The following is a 12954-nucleotide window of genomic DNA, read 5'->3' as shown; positions in this document are numbered from 1 at the left end:
ACACACAAACACACACACACACACACACACAGACCCAACACACACAAACACACCCAACACACACACACACACAGACCCAACACACACACACACACACACACAGACCCAACACACACACACACACACACAGACCCAACACACACACACACAGACCCAACACACACACACACAGACCCAACACACACACACACACACAGACCCAACACACACACACACACACACACACAGACCCAACACACACACACACAGACCCAACACACACACACACACAGACCCAACACACACACCCAACACACACACACACACAGACCCAACACACACACCCAACACACACACAGACCCAACACACACACCCAACACACACACAGACCCAACACACGCACACACACAGACCCAACACACACACACACAGACCCAACACACACACACCCAACACAGATCCAACACACACACACACAGACCCAACACACGCACACACACCCAGACCCAACACACACACACACACACACACAGATTCTTAAGCTGATTATGTCTCTCCCCCCTCGTCTCTCTTCCTCTCACCCCTCGTCTCTCTTCCCCCCCCCTCGTCTCTCTCTTTCTGTCTCACCCCTCGTCTCTCTTCCCGTCTCCCCCCTCGTCTCTCTTCCCGTCTCCCCCCTCGTCTCTCTTCCCGTCTCCCCCTCGTCTCCCCCTCGTCTCTCTTCCCGTCTCCCCCTCGTCTCTCTTCCCGTCTCCCCCCTCGTCTCTCTTCCCGTCTCCCCCCTCGTCTCTCTTCCCGTCTCTCTTCCCGTCTCTCTTCCCGTCTCTCTTCCCGTCTCGTCCCTCGTCTCTCTTCCCCCCCCTCGTCCCTCGTCCTGTCTCTCTTCCCGTCTCTCTTCCCGTCTCTCTTCCCGTCTCTCTTCCCGTCTCGTCCCTCGTCTCTCTTCCCCCCCCTCGTCCCTCGTCCTGTCTCTCTTCCGGTCTCCCCCTCGTCTCTCTTCCGGTCTCCCCCTCGTCTCTCTTCCCGTCTCCCCCTCGTCTCTCTTCCCGTCTCCCCCTCGTCTCTCTTCCCGTCTCTCTTCCCGTCTCTCTTCCTGTCTCGTCCCTCGTCTCTCTTCCCCCCTCGTCCCTCGTCCTGTCTCTTTTCCTGTCTCCCCCCTCGTCTCTCTTCCGGTCTCCCCCTCGTCTCTCTTCCCGTCTCCCCCTCGTCTCTCTTCCCGTCTCCCCCTCGTCTCTCTTCCCGTCTCCCCCCTCGTCTCTCTTCCCGTCTCTCTTCCCGTCTCTCTTCCTGTCTCGTCCCTCGTCTCTCTTCCCCCCCCTCGTCCCTCGTCCTGTCTCTTTTCCTGTCTCCCCCCTCGTCTCTCTTCCGGTCTCCCCCCCTCCACAGAGATGGTATAGAGTTTGCCTTTAAGTACCAGAACCCCCATGGTGCAGAGTTCCCTCCTCCTAACCTGGCCTTCCTAGAGGTCCTCTCAGAGTTCTCCTCCAAACTGCTGCGACAGGACAAGAAGACTGTGTAAGTACCTGCCCTGTGTGTGTGTGTCAAATTATTATGTCACAATAAGCAGACTGTGTGTGTAACCCGTCTCTCTCCTCCTCCCAGTCACTCGTATCTGGAGAAGTTTATGTCGGAGTCTATGTCTGAGCGTCGCGAGGACGTGTGGCTGCCCTTAATCTCCTACCGGAACAGTCTGCTAACAGGAGGAGAGGATGGGGACCGGATGTCGGTAACGTCAGGCGCCAGCAGCAAGACCAGCTCCATCCGCAGCAAGAAGGGACGGACGCCAATACACAAGAGTAAACGCATCGAGGGTGGGTCTATCTCTCACACAGAGACATGCACTGAGGGTACTAAACATTAGGAACATCTTCCTAATATTCAGTTGCACTTCCTTTTGCCCTCAGAACAGCCTCAATTCATCGGGGCATGGACTAGTCAAGGTGTGGAAAGCGTTCCACAGGGATGCTGGCCCATGTTGACTCTAATGCTTCCCACAGTTGTGTCAAGTTGGCTGGATGTCTTCTGGGTGGTGAACCATTCTTGATACACACGGGAGTTGAGTGTGAACTGTTGAGTGTGAAAAACTCAGCAGCGTTACAGTTCTTGACACAAACCGGTGTGCCTGCCACCTACCATCATACCCTGTTCAAAGGCACTTCAGTCTTTTATCTCCCCCATTCACCCTCTGAATGCCACACACACACAATCCATGTCCTTCTTTAGCCTGTCTCCTCCATCTACACTGAAGTGGATTTAACATGTGACGTCAATAAGGGATCATAGCTGTCACCTGTCATGGAAAGAGCAGGTGTTCTTAATGTTTTGTACACTCCCCGTGTAAATACAAGTACCTGCAGATGTTGCTAAAATGTGTTTTTCTCCGTCTCTCTCTCTCTGTCGGCCCACTAGAGGAGAGTAGTGTGGAGGCCTCCTGGCTTCGTGGTAATGACAGCCTCCAGACACCGGGGGCGCTAACCACCCCTCAGCTCACCTCCACCGTCCTCAGAGAAAACCCAAGGCAGGCGGCGGACACACACCTACCTGACCACGACTCTGAACCTGGCTCAGAGAACGACTATGTACACAAGTAAGTGTGTGTGTGTGTGTGTACGCACGTGCAGTGTGTGTGTGTGTGTGTGTGTGTGTAACCCTCTCCTCTGCAGTCCCCAGATGCAGATGTCTTGGCTCGGCCAACAGAAGATGGAGGACAGCAGGAAGGATAGAACAGCCATGAACTACATGAAGGCCCGCAACCAGACTGTCAGACAAACTGTGTACGTGTCTAGTGTGTGTGCACGTGTCTAGTGTGTGTGCACGTGTCTAGTGTGTGTGCACGTGTCTAGTGTGTGTGCACGTGTCTAGTGTGTGTGCACGTGTCTAGTGTGTGTGCACGTGTCTAGTGTGTGTGCACGTGTCTAGTGTGTGTGCACGTGTCTAGTGTGTGTGCACGTGTCTAGTGTGTGTGCACGTGTCTAGTGTGTGTGCACGTGTCTAGTGTGTGTGCGCGTGTCTAGTGTGTGTGCGCGTGTCTAGTGTGTGTGCGCACGTGTCTAGTGTGTGTGCGCACGTGTCTAGTGTGTGTGCGCACGTGTCTAGTGTGTGTGCGCACGTGTCTAGTGTGTGTGCGCACGTGTCTAGTGTGTGTGCGCACGTGTCTAGTGTGTGTGCGCACGTGTCTAGTGTGTGTGCGCACGTGTCTAGTGTGTGTGCGCACGTGTCTAGTGTGTGTGCGCACGTGTCTAGTGTGTGTGCGCACGTGTCTAGTGTGTGTGCGCACGTGTCTAGTGTGTGTGCGCACGTGTCTAGTGTGTGTGCGCACGTGTCTAGTGTGTGTGCGCACGTGTCTAGTGTGTGTGCGCACGTGTCTAGTGTGTGTGTGCACGTGTCTAGTGTGTGTGTGCACGTGTCTAGTGTGTGTGTGCACGTGTCTAGTGTGTGTGTGCACGTGTCTAGTGTGTGTGTGCACGTGTCTAGTGTGTGTGTGCACGTGTCTAGTGTGTGTGTGCACGTGCCTAGTGTGTGTGTGCACGTGCCTAGTGTGTGTGTGCACGTGCCTAGTGTGCGCGTTCGCGTGTGTCTAGTGTGTGTGCGCGCGTCTAGTCCGTGTCAAGTCCGTGTGTCTAGTGTGTGTATTTACTGACCCCCTCCCACCTCTCTCTCTAGTCTAGTGTGTGTATGTACTGACCCCCCCACCTCTCTCTCTAGTCTAGTGTGTGTATGTACTGACCCCCCCACCTCTCTCTCTCTAGTGTGTGTATGTACTGACCCCCCCCACCTCTCTCTCTCTAGTCTAGTGTATGTACTGACCCCCCCACCTCTCTCTCTAGTCTAGTGTGTGTATTTACTGACCCCCTCTCTCTAGTCTAGTGTGTGTATGTACTGAGCCCCCCACCTCTCTCTAGTCTAGTGTGTGTATGTACTGACCCCCCCCCACCCACTCTCTCTCTCTAGTCTAGTGTGTGTATGTACTGACCCCCCCACCTCTCTCTCTCTAGTCTAGTGTGTGTATGTACTGACCCCCCCACTCTCTCTCTCTAGTCTAGTGTGTGTATGTACTGACCCCCCCACCTCTCTCTAGTCTAGTGTGTGTATTTACTGACCCCCCCACCTCTCTCTCTCTAGTCTAGTGTGTGTATTTACTGACCCCCTCTCTCTCTAGTCTAGTGTGTGTATGTACTGACCCCCCCACCTCTCTCTCTAGTCTAGTGTGTGTGTGTACTGACCCCCCACCTCTCTCTCTAGTCTAGTGTGTGTATTTACTGACCCCCCCCACCTCTCTCTAGTCTAGTGTGTGTATTTACTGACCCTCCCCCCCACCTCTCTCTAGTCTAGTGTGTGTATTTACTGACCCTCCCCCACCTCTCTCTAGTCTAGTGTATGTATTTACTGACCCTCCCCCCCACCTCTCTCTCTAGTCTAGTGTGTGTATTTACTGACCCTCCCCCCCACCTCTCTCTCTCTAGTCTAGTGTGTGTATTTACTGACCCTCCCCCCCACCTCTCTCTCTAGTCTAGTGTGTGTATTTACTGACCCCCCCCACCTCTCTCTCTAGTCTAGTGTGTGTATTTACTGACCCCCCCCACCTCTCTCTAGTCTAGTGTGTGTATTTACTGACCCTCCCCCCCACCTCTCTCTAGTCTAGTGTGTGTATTTACTGACCCTCCCCCACCTCTCTCTAGTCTAGTGTGTGTATTTACTGACCCTCCCCCCCACCTCTCTCTAGTCTAGTGTGTGTATTTACTGACCCCCCCCCCACCTCTCTCTCTCTAGTCTAGTGTGTGTATTTACTGACCCCCTCTCTCTCTAGTCTAGTGTGTGTGTGTACTGACCCCCCCTCACCTCTCTCTCTAGTCGTGGTTTGATGGAGGATGACGCAGAGCCAATCTTTGAGGACGTCATGATGTCTTCGCGAGGTCAACTGGAGGACATGAACGAGGAGTTCGAAGACACCATGGTCATTGACCTGGTTAGTGGCGTCACTTCCTGTTGTTGTGACATCACTTCCTGTCTGTTGTGTTTGATTGTCTTTTCGGTCGACGATTCTGTTGTGTAATTCGTCCAGTGTGTATCGCTTCATTCGTTGATTCTGGCGTTCTGTCGTTCCAGCCTCCCTCCAGGAACAGGCGTGAGAGGGCGGAGCTCAGACCAGACTTCTTCGACTCAGCAGCCATGATCGAGGACGAGTCGGTAAGCAGAACACACACACAGCCTTGCAGTGGTAAACCAGTGTGACCCTAAGACATCTAAAACATGATCCATGATGATATTTGTCATTTAACGACATCTCTTTTGTTCGTTATCCCAGGGTTTCACCATGCCCATGTTCTGATCCAGTGTTCCCAGTCCTTCCTGAAAGGGGGAGGAGCCTTCGACATGATGAGCTGTCAATCAAACATCAGACTGTCTGTCAGAACTTTTATCACACACACTCGAACTCTGATCAGCCAGTTGACAGCTTTGTGTGTGTGTGTGGAGTGGATCCCTTCCAGAGAAACACTCACTGGCCGGCCGAAGGATCCCGCTCAACCCTGAGAATTTCGGACAAAATATCGTACAGAGTATCTATCGTACATAGAGAAGATCTTTTATTGTTCAGTGGACGTGTGGGTGTGTTGGCTACAAACCGGACAGAATATCGTACAAAACATTGTTCAACATTTCTTAAAAAATATTGTAAACTTTGGCCCTTCTTGTTTGTTCCCACTGACTTGTTTTAACTTCCTGTTATTGTTAGCGTTTTGGCTAATCTCTCCACTAGCTCTGTGGTTTTCGTGGCCCTGTGCGCCCGGCTATACAATCCCCCATGCCACACAGTTGTATGGTTGTTTCGTTCCACTTCCGACGTCATGTATAGTCCCCCCCCGATGGAACTTGATATTAAATGTGATAATTCTTTACTCTTTCATTTCTTTACTCTCACTCCTGTCTCGTCCCTCTTTACTATCTCTTCCCCTTTGATAGTGTTGAGAATATCCTTTATTTAGTTTTATTGGCAAATACACCAAACAGCAACCAATGAGACAGAACTAGAAGAGTTCTCATTGGCCATACAAGAGGCTGTGACGTCATAGCCAAATCCCAAGCCCCTCCCCCTCAGCTCCAGACAGACATACTCACGGTTGAATCGCAGCTTTTTAAAAACGTTTTAAAAATAAATATATTTTGAATTTCAGTAGCTTTAGTACAAAGTTTTAAAACAAGTGAGTTTTAAGTTTTTTGTTCTGATATTTGTACAGTTATCTTTCTGAAAAAGTATCTTGTTTGTTGCCAAACGGTTGCCTAAATGCTTATCTGATTAGTCCCTACTGCTCAGGCTGTTGCCATGGATACCCAGCCTGTTAAGCGCCATATAAGGGTGTGTCCAGTGCGACCGTAGGTGTCGTGCAGACTCAGTCTAAAGTGACTTCCTCTCCCTCTGCACTGATGAGGAAGAACTGGACAGGTAACCGCTAATATCCAGTAGCCTTCTACCATATTCATTTCACCTGTCCTCTTTTCAGATCAGTGCATATGAAGGTGGAGACCAGCAGAGAATACCCCTCCAGTCTTGTGGCTGTAGTTACACAAGTTGATTGGTTGTCTTATCACTTTGACCCATCCCTATTGTTCTTCTGCTGGCTGGTTAAGCTGCCCTTCTGTAAATATCTGAGATGATTGGTTATTTCTGTAGCGATGGCATCACCTGCCCTTTAACCTTCTAAAATACTTTTTTTCTTCCTGTGAACTTGTTGAACTTATCTTTTTTAAATAAATAAAATCTGTAATCTAATTTTGGATTGTGTGTGTTTTGGTTCTAAGAATAGACTCCATACAGTGCCTTTGGAATTATTCAGACCCCTTGCCTTATTCCAAACTTTATTAAATGTTTCTCTCAATACCCCATAATGACAAAGTGAAAACAGGTTGACATTTTTGCACATTTACCAAAGTATTCAGACCCTTTGCTACGAGACTCAAATTGAGCTCAGGTGCATCCTGTTTCCATAACTTGATTGGACAGGCACACACCTGTCCATATAAGGTCCCACAGTATGTCCAAGGACTTATCCGTAGAGCTCCAAGACAGTAACTTAACAAATGATATAAAAAGACAACTATGGAGCAACAACAGTATCTGTACATTTTCAATGCTTAGCAAGACAACATCCCTGGTCATCCTTACTGCCTCTGATCTGGAAGACTCACTAAACACATTCTTTTAGTGTGCCCCTGGATATGAAAAAACAAAATGGTGCCATCTAGTTAGCGTTAAGTATCAAAAGTATGAGTCATTTTCTATTAAGGCATCTTTACTTTTAGTCAATTATGACAAGTGGGTACTTCTTCCAGCATTGGTGGCTTAGCTGATTATCACACACATGTTCAAACTACCATTGGGATATAACGTTCTGTCTCACACGCAGACAAAGAGACATTTTTATTTAATAAACTAGTCTATGGACTCACGGCAGGTGTGTTAATTTAACCAGGTAGAAAACAACTGATTCTTCCAAACAAGTCCCACAGGATTAGAGACATAAATTGATCGAAGCCAGGTCTCTCTAACCCTGTTCCTGGAGAGCTACCCTCCTGGAGGTTTTTGATCCAACCCCAGTTGTAACTAACCTGATTGTTTATCAACCAGCTAATTACTAGAATCAGGTGGCTAGATTGGGGTTTGAGCGAAAACCTACAGGACAGTATCTCTCTAGGAGCAGGGTTGGAGTTAACCAACAGGATGGTAGCTCTCCAGGAGCAGGGTTGGAGTTAACCAACAGGATGGTAGCTCTCCAGGAGCAGGGTTGGAGTTAACCAACAGGATGGTAGCTCTCCAGGAGCAGGGTTGGAGTTAACCAACAGGATGGTAGCTCTCAAGGAACAGGGTTGGAGTTAACCAACAGGATGGTAGCTCTCCAGGAACAGAGCTGAAGAGCCCTGATCTAAGGTGAAGTGAGAGACAGGTCGGGTGGTTGAAGGTGTCTGTTAGAGTGGGATGTTGGCGTGTTTCTTCCAGGGGTTGGTCTGTTTCTTGGAGGCCAGAACCTCCAGATCCCTACAGATCCTCTTCCGGGTGGTCGACGGCACGATGATGTCATCCACGAACCCTAAAACACACACGGTTACAACGGGGGAGCGGGTGTACAGTTTGTTGGAATGGATGTGTGTGTGTGTGTGTGTGTAGTACCTCTGACAGCGGCAGGGAAAGGGTTGGCAAACTTCTCTACGTATTCAGCCTCCTGCTCTGCCTGGTTGGATTTCCCTCTGAAGATGATCTGTACAGCACCCTGGGAACATGTTAGAGAGGCAGACATGTTGGGAATGTTTTCAAGTGAGTACTGACCTTTTCCCATTTTGACATTGTGAATGTTGCCATGGCTAGAAGTATGCGTGTGTTACCATGGTCTTGTGTGTGTTGTGTTACCTTGGTCTTGTGTTACCATGGTCTTCTGTGTGTTGTGTTACCTTGGTCTTGTGTTACCATGGTCTTCTGTGTGTTGTGTTACCTTGGTCTTGTGTTACCATGGTCTTCTGTGTGTTGTGTTACCTTGGTCTTGTGTTACCATGGTCTTCTGTGTGTTGTGTTACCTTGGTCTTGTGTTACCATGGTCTTCTGTGTGTTGTGTTACCTTGGTCTTGTGTTACCATGGTCTTCTGTGTGTTGTGTTACCTTGGTCTTGTGTTACCATGGTCTTCTGTGTGTTGTGTTACCTTGGTCTTGTGTTACCATGGTCTTCTGTGTGTTGTGTTACCTTGGTCTTGTGTTACCATGGTCTTCTGTGTGTTGTGTTACCTTGGTCTTGTGTTACCATGGTCTTCTGTGTGTTGTGTTACCTTGGTCTTGTGTTACCATGGTCTTCTGTGTGTTGTGTTACCTTGGTCTTGTGTTACCATGGTCTTCTGTGTGTTGTGTTACCTTGGTCTTGTGTTACCATGGTCTTCTGTGTGTTGTGTTACCTTGGTCTTGTGTTACCATGGTCTTCTGTGTGTTGTGTTACCTTGGTCTTGTGTTACCATGGTCTTCTGTGTGTTGTGTTACCTTGGTCTTGTGTTACCATGGTCTTCTGTGTGTTGTGTTACCTTGGTCTTGTGTTACCATGGTCTTCTGTGTGTTGTGTTACCTTGGTCTTGTGTTACCATGGTCTTCTGTGTGTTGTGTTACCTTGGTCTTGTGTTACCATGGTCTTCTGTGTGTTGTGTTACCTTGGTCTTGTGTTACCATGGTCTTCTGTGTGTTGTGTTACCTTGGTCTTGTGTTACCATGGTCTTCTGTGTGTTGTGTTACCTTGGTCTTGTGTTACCATGGTCTTCTGTGTGTTGTGTTACCTTGGTCTTGTGTTACCATGGTCTTCTGTGTGTTGTGTTACCTTGGTCTTGTGTTACCATGGTCTTCTGTGTGTTGTGTTACCTTGGTCTTGTGTTACCATGGTCTTCTGTGTGTTGTGTTACCTTGGTCTTGTGTTACCATGGTCTTCTGTGTGTTGTGTTACCTTGGTCTTGTGTTACCATGGTCTTCTGTGTGTTGTGTTACCTTGGTCTTGTGTTACCATGGTCTTCTGTGTGTTGTGTTACCTTGGTCTTGTGTTACCATGGTCTTCTGTGTGTTGTGTTACCTTGGTCTTGTGTTACCATGGTCTTGTGTGTGTTGTGTTACCTTGGTCTTGTGTTACCATGGTCTTCTGTGTGTTGTGTTACCTTGGTCTTGTGTTACCATGGTCTTCTGTGTGTTGTGTTACCTTGGTCTTGTGTTACCATGGTCTTCTGTGTGTTGTGTTACCTTGGTCTTGTGTTACCATGGTCTTCTGTGTGTTGTGTTACCTTGGTCTTGTGTTACCATGGTCTTCTGTGTGTTGTGTTACCTTGGTCTTGTGTTACCATGGTCTTCTGTGTGTTGTGTTACCTTGGTCTTGTGTTACCATGGTCTTCTGTGTGTTGTGTTACCTTGGTCTTGTGTTACCATGGTCTTCTGTGTGTTGTGTTACCTTGGTCTTGTGTTACCATGGTCTTCTGTGTGTTGTGTTACCTTGGTCTTGTGTTACCATGGTCTTCTGTGTGTTGTGTTACCTTGGTCTTGTGTTACCATGGTCTTGTGTGTGTTGTGTTACCATGGTCTTGTGTGTGTTGTTACCTTGGCTCCCATCACGGCCACCTCTGCAGAAGGCCAGGCGTAGTTCACATCTCCTCTCAGGTGCTTGGAACTCATGACGTCATACGCTCCTCCGTAGGCCTTCCTAGTGATGATGGTGATCTTGGGGACGGTGGCCTCAGCAAAGGCAAACAGTAGCTTGGCCCCGTGTCGGATGATACCGCCATACTCCTGCGACGTACCTGAGAGAAACGGCGAGGAAGGTGGAATCCTCTGGTTTGAAAAAATCTTAAACTTGTTTTGAATCAAAACACGACAGTTGATCGCAGTACGACGGTTTCACAATTTATGCGAAAGCTGTCAAGTGAGACATTTACTTGTTCACGTGCCAATTATTCATGAGGAAAGTCAGACTTGCGCACTACCTGGCAGGAAGCCGGGCACATCCACGAAGGTGAGGATGGGGATGTTGAAAGCGTCGCAGAAACGAACGAAGCGAGCTCCCTTCACTGATGAGTTAATGTCCAAGCAACCTGCACACACACAGGAGAAGCATCATCACCACCGTCATCATAACCATCATCATCACTAATCCATCCGACTCTTCTACTCACCAGACGCTACTTTAGGTTGATTCCCTACAATTCCAACAGTTCGTCCGTTCATGCGAGCGAATCCCACTACGATGTTTTTAGCGTAGTTAGGCATGATCTCAAAGAACTCCCTCTCGTCCGCAATCTAAAGTTAAACCCACAGATCAATAGACAACAGGCTGTGTGTGTGTGTGTGTGTGTGTGTGTGCGTGTGTCCGTCCTACCCCCTGGATGATGTCCAGCATGTTGTAGGCTTTAGTGGTCTCAAAGGGAACAATGGTGTCCAGACCAGGAACCAGTCTATCACTGGAGAGGAGAGGGATGAGATCAAACATCCTCCAAAGGCCCTTCCCATGGATTACATGTTCAGTTCTGTGATTGGGTACCTGGGGTCGTGGCACTCGGTAACAGGGGCGGGGTCCTGGTTGCTAAGAGGAAGGAAGTTGAAGAAGTTTCGGAGGTTGAGCAGAGCATCGATGTCGTTCTCAAACGCACGGTGAGCGACGCCTGACACGGCGGTGTGTGTTTTAGCTCCTCCCAGTTCCTCCTGAGTGACGTCTTCATTGGTGACAGACTTCACTACGTCAGGACCTGTGATGAACAGGTATGAGGTGTCCTACACACACACACACACACACACACAATCAAAGATCTGGATATAACCCATGTTAGTTGTATTAATTGTACAGTGCATCTATGCAGGAAGGGTCCTGTGGTTCTCCTATACCGTGTGTGTCTTACCTTGACCATAAAGGTGAAGTCGGTCAGGGCAGGAGAGTAGACAGCTCCTCCAGCACAGGGACCCATGATCAGAGAGATCTGAGGAACCACACCTGAAGCCATCACATTCCTCTACAGAGACAAAGAGACCGGGAGAGTTACATTTTAGAAGCGATGTCATTTCTTTGCTGTCATCCTCATCCCAGTAACCAGTCGAATCAAGCCCCGCCCCCTTACCAGGAAGATGTCGGCGTATCCAGCCAGTGACTCCACCCCCTCCTGGATCCTGGCTCCACCAGAGTCGTTTAGACCAATGACTGGAGCACCCACCATCATGGCCTGGTCCATGATCTACAGACAAAAAGGGATGTGACTAGAAGTAATGAATGAGAAGCAGGAGTGGTGTGAACCACCAGGCCCTGGAGAGTGAGCCCGTCCTCCTACCTTACAGATCTTCTGTGCGTGAGCCCCAGACAGACTGCCTCCAAATACTGTGAAGTCCTAAGACAGAGCAAGAGACATTTATTGTGAAAATAAATGGTAACTACTTTGGTGTGTGTGTGTGTGTGTGTGTACCTGACTGAAGACGTACACCAGCCTTCCGTTGATCCTCCCCTGTCCAGTCACCACACTGTCCCCTGCGAACTAGAGGGAGTGGGAAGCTGAAACCATATTGATGACGAATCAATTTTTTTTTAATTAAATCAGTTTATTCCATTTTGTCCATAGGCTGGATAAAATGTAGGAACCTCTATGCTTTAGTGTTACCTTGTTGTGGTCCTCTTCCATGCCGAAGTCAGAGCAGCGATGTTCCACAAACATGTCACACTCTACAAACGAGTCTTTATCCAACAGGAGCTCAACTCTCTCTCTGGCTGTCAGCTTCCCCTGTGGAGAAGATCATTACACAGACAAAACGTTAAACGGACCGACAGACAGGCAAACAGATAAATACACCAAACTGACAGACACTTGCGCATGCACAGATTATTTACCCTTTTGTGTTGCGCGTCAATTCTCTTCTGACCTCCTCCGATCAGCGCAGCATTTCTCTTTCTGTCTATCCTCTCCTGGACGGAGAGATGACTAACGGAATACCACCGCCGCGACTGTGCAACCGCTGCCGAAGCCACGCCATGTTTTACCTGTCCGAATGTTTTAAAAGAAGCTTTTAGTCCGGAAAGCAGACCACAGCTACTCCGTGCTACAGCGAAGGCCGCCATTGCTGTCTGACTGACGTGCCAGGGTGGGTGGGCACTGTAGGAAAGTGACGCGCGATTGAGCCAATCACCAGACGTTATTTTTTTTAATGGCCAGTCAAAAACGAGGTAGATCTGGAGGGGGGTTGACTTGACGTGTCAACATATTTAGAACCGTATATGATAGGTCAACCTTGAGGGGTTGAAGATTGATGTTTGGTCTGAATATCATGGAAATACAAACTACACTCCCCAGAAAGTTGGTTTGGCATCTCCTCTGTGATTGGTCGGTCTGACCGACGCCCTTTGCCCCTTCCCTCCTAGCCACAACTCCTTTCCTAAGCACTGTTGTAGAGCTAACATCATTGGATTGGTAGAATAAGTAACATGCTAAATGTA

General features: G+C 48.9%; 2 protein-coding genes across 2 annotated transcripts in view; one reads left to right on the top strand and one right to left on the bottom strand.

Annotated features, from left to right (window-relative positions):
- LOC135542699 (cohesin subunit SA-1) overlaps positions 1-6749 on the top strand; it is a 50712-nt gene extending 43963 nt beyond the window's left edge. Inside the window, exons 20-26 of the mRNA XM_064969832.1 lie at positions 1367-1495; positions 1583-1791; positions 2390-2567; positions 2644-2754; positions 4832-4946; positions 5087-5167; positions 5286-6749. Of these exons, the coding sequence (XP_064825904.1) occupies positions 1367-1495; positions 1583-1791; positions 2390-2567; positions 2644-2754; positions 4832-4946; positions 5087-5167; positions 5286-5309 (847 nt within the window). The 3' untranslated portion in view covers positions 5310-6749. The remainder of the gene's footprint in view (positions 1-1366; positions 1496-1582; positions 1792-2389; positions 2568-2643; positions 2755-4831; positions 4947-5086; positions 5168-5285) is intronic.
- A 42-nt stretch (positions 6750-6791) lies between these two features.
- LOC135542700 (propionyl-CoA carboxylase beta chain, mitochondrial-like) lies at positions 6792-12605 on the bottom strand. Its single transcript, XM_064969833.1, has 13 exons — positions 12352-12605; positions 12125-12244; positions 11933-12001; positions 11801-11857; positions 11594-11707; positions 11378-11488; positions 11023-11252; positions 10861-10942; positions 10658-10781; positions 10469-10576; positions 10086-10285; positions 8145-8244; positions 6792-8064 (listed from the first exon to the last, which is right to left on the bottom strand). The coding sequence occupies exons 1-13, from the start codon at positions 12577-12579 to the stop codon at positions 7943-7945; spliced, it is 1665 nt and encodes a 554-aa protein (XP_064825905.1). The 5' UTR covers positions 12580-12605; the 3' UTR covers positions 6792-7942.
- Between the last annotated feature and the right edge of the window lie 349 nt (positions 12606-12954).

Source organism: Oncorhynchus masou, chromosome 6 (assembly GCF_036934945.1).
Source record: "Oncorhynchus masou masou isolate Uvic2021 chromosome 6, UVic_Omas_1.1, whole genome shotgun sequence".
Taxonomy (NCBI): domain Eukaryota; kingdom Metazoa; phylum Chordata; class Actinopteri; order Salmoniformes; family Salmonidae; genus Oncorhynchus; species Oncorhynchus masou.
Note: the sequence above shows the minus strand (reverse complement) of the source record. Positions and strands in the feature narration are given on the sequence as shown.

Bases quoted from the DNA above. Each gene is read 5' to 3' on its own strand.
- LOC135542700 (XM_064969833.1), bottom strand. From the start codon at position 12,579: ATGGCGGCCTTCGCTGTAGCACGGAGTAGCTGTGGTCTGCTTTCCGGA. The intron at 12,245-12,351 runs GTAAATAATCTG...TCTTCTCCACAG, and splicing joins TTGACGCGCAACACAAAAGG to GGGAAGCTGACAGCCAGAGA. The intron at 8,245-10,085 runs GTAACAACACAC...ACATGTTCCCAG, and splicing joins TGGCCGTGATGGGAGCCAAG to GGTGCTGTACAGATCATCTT.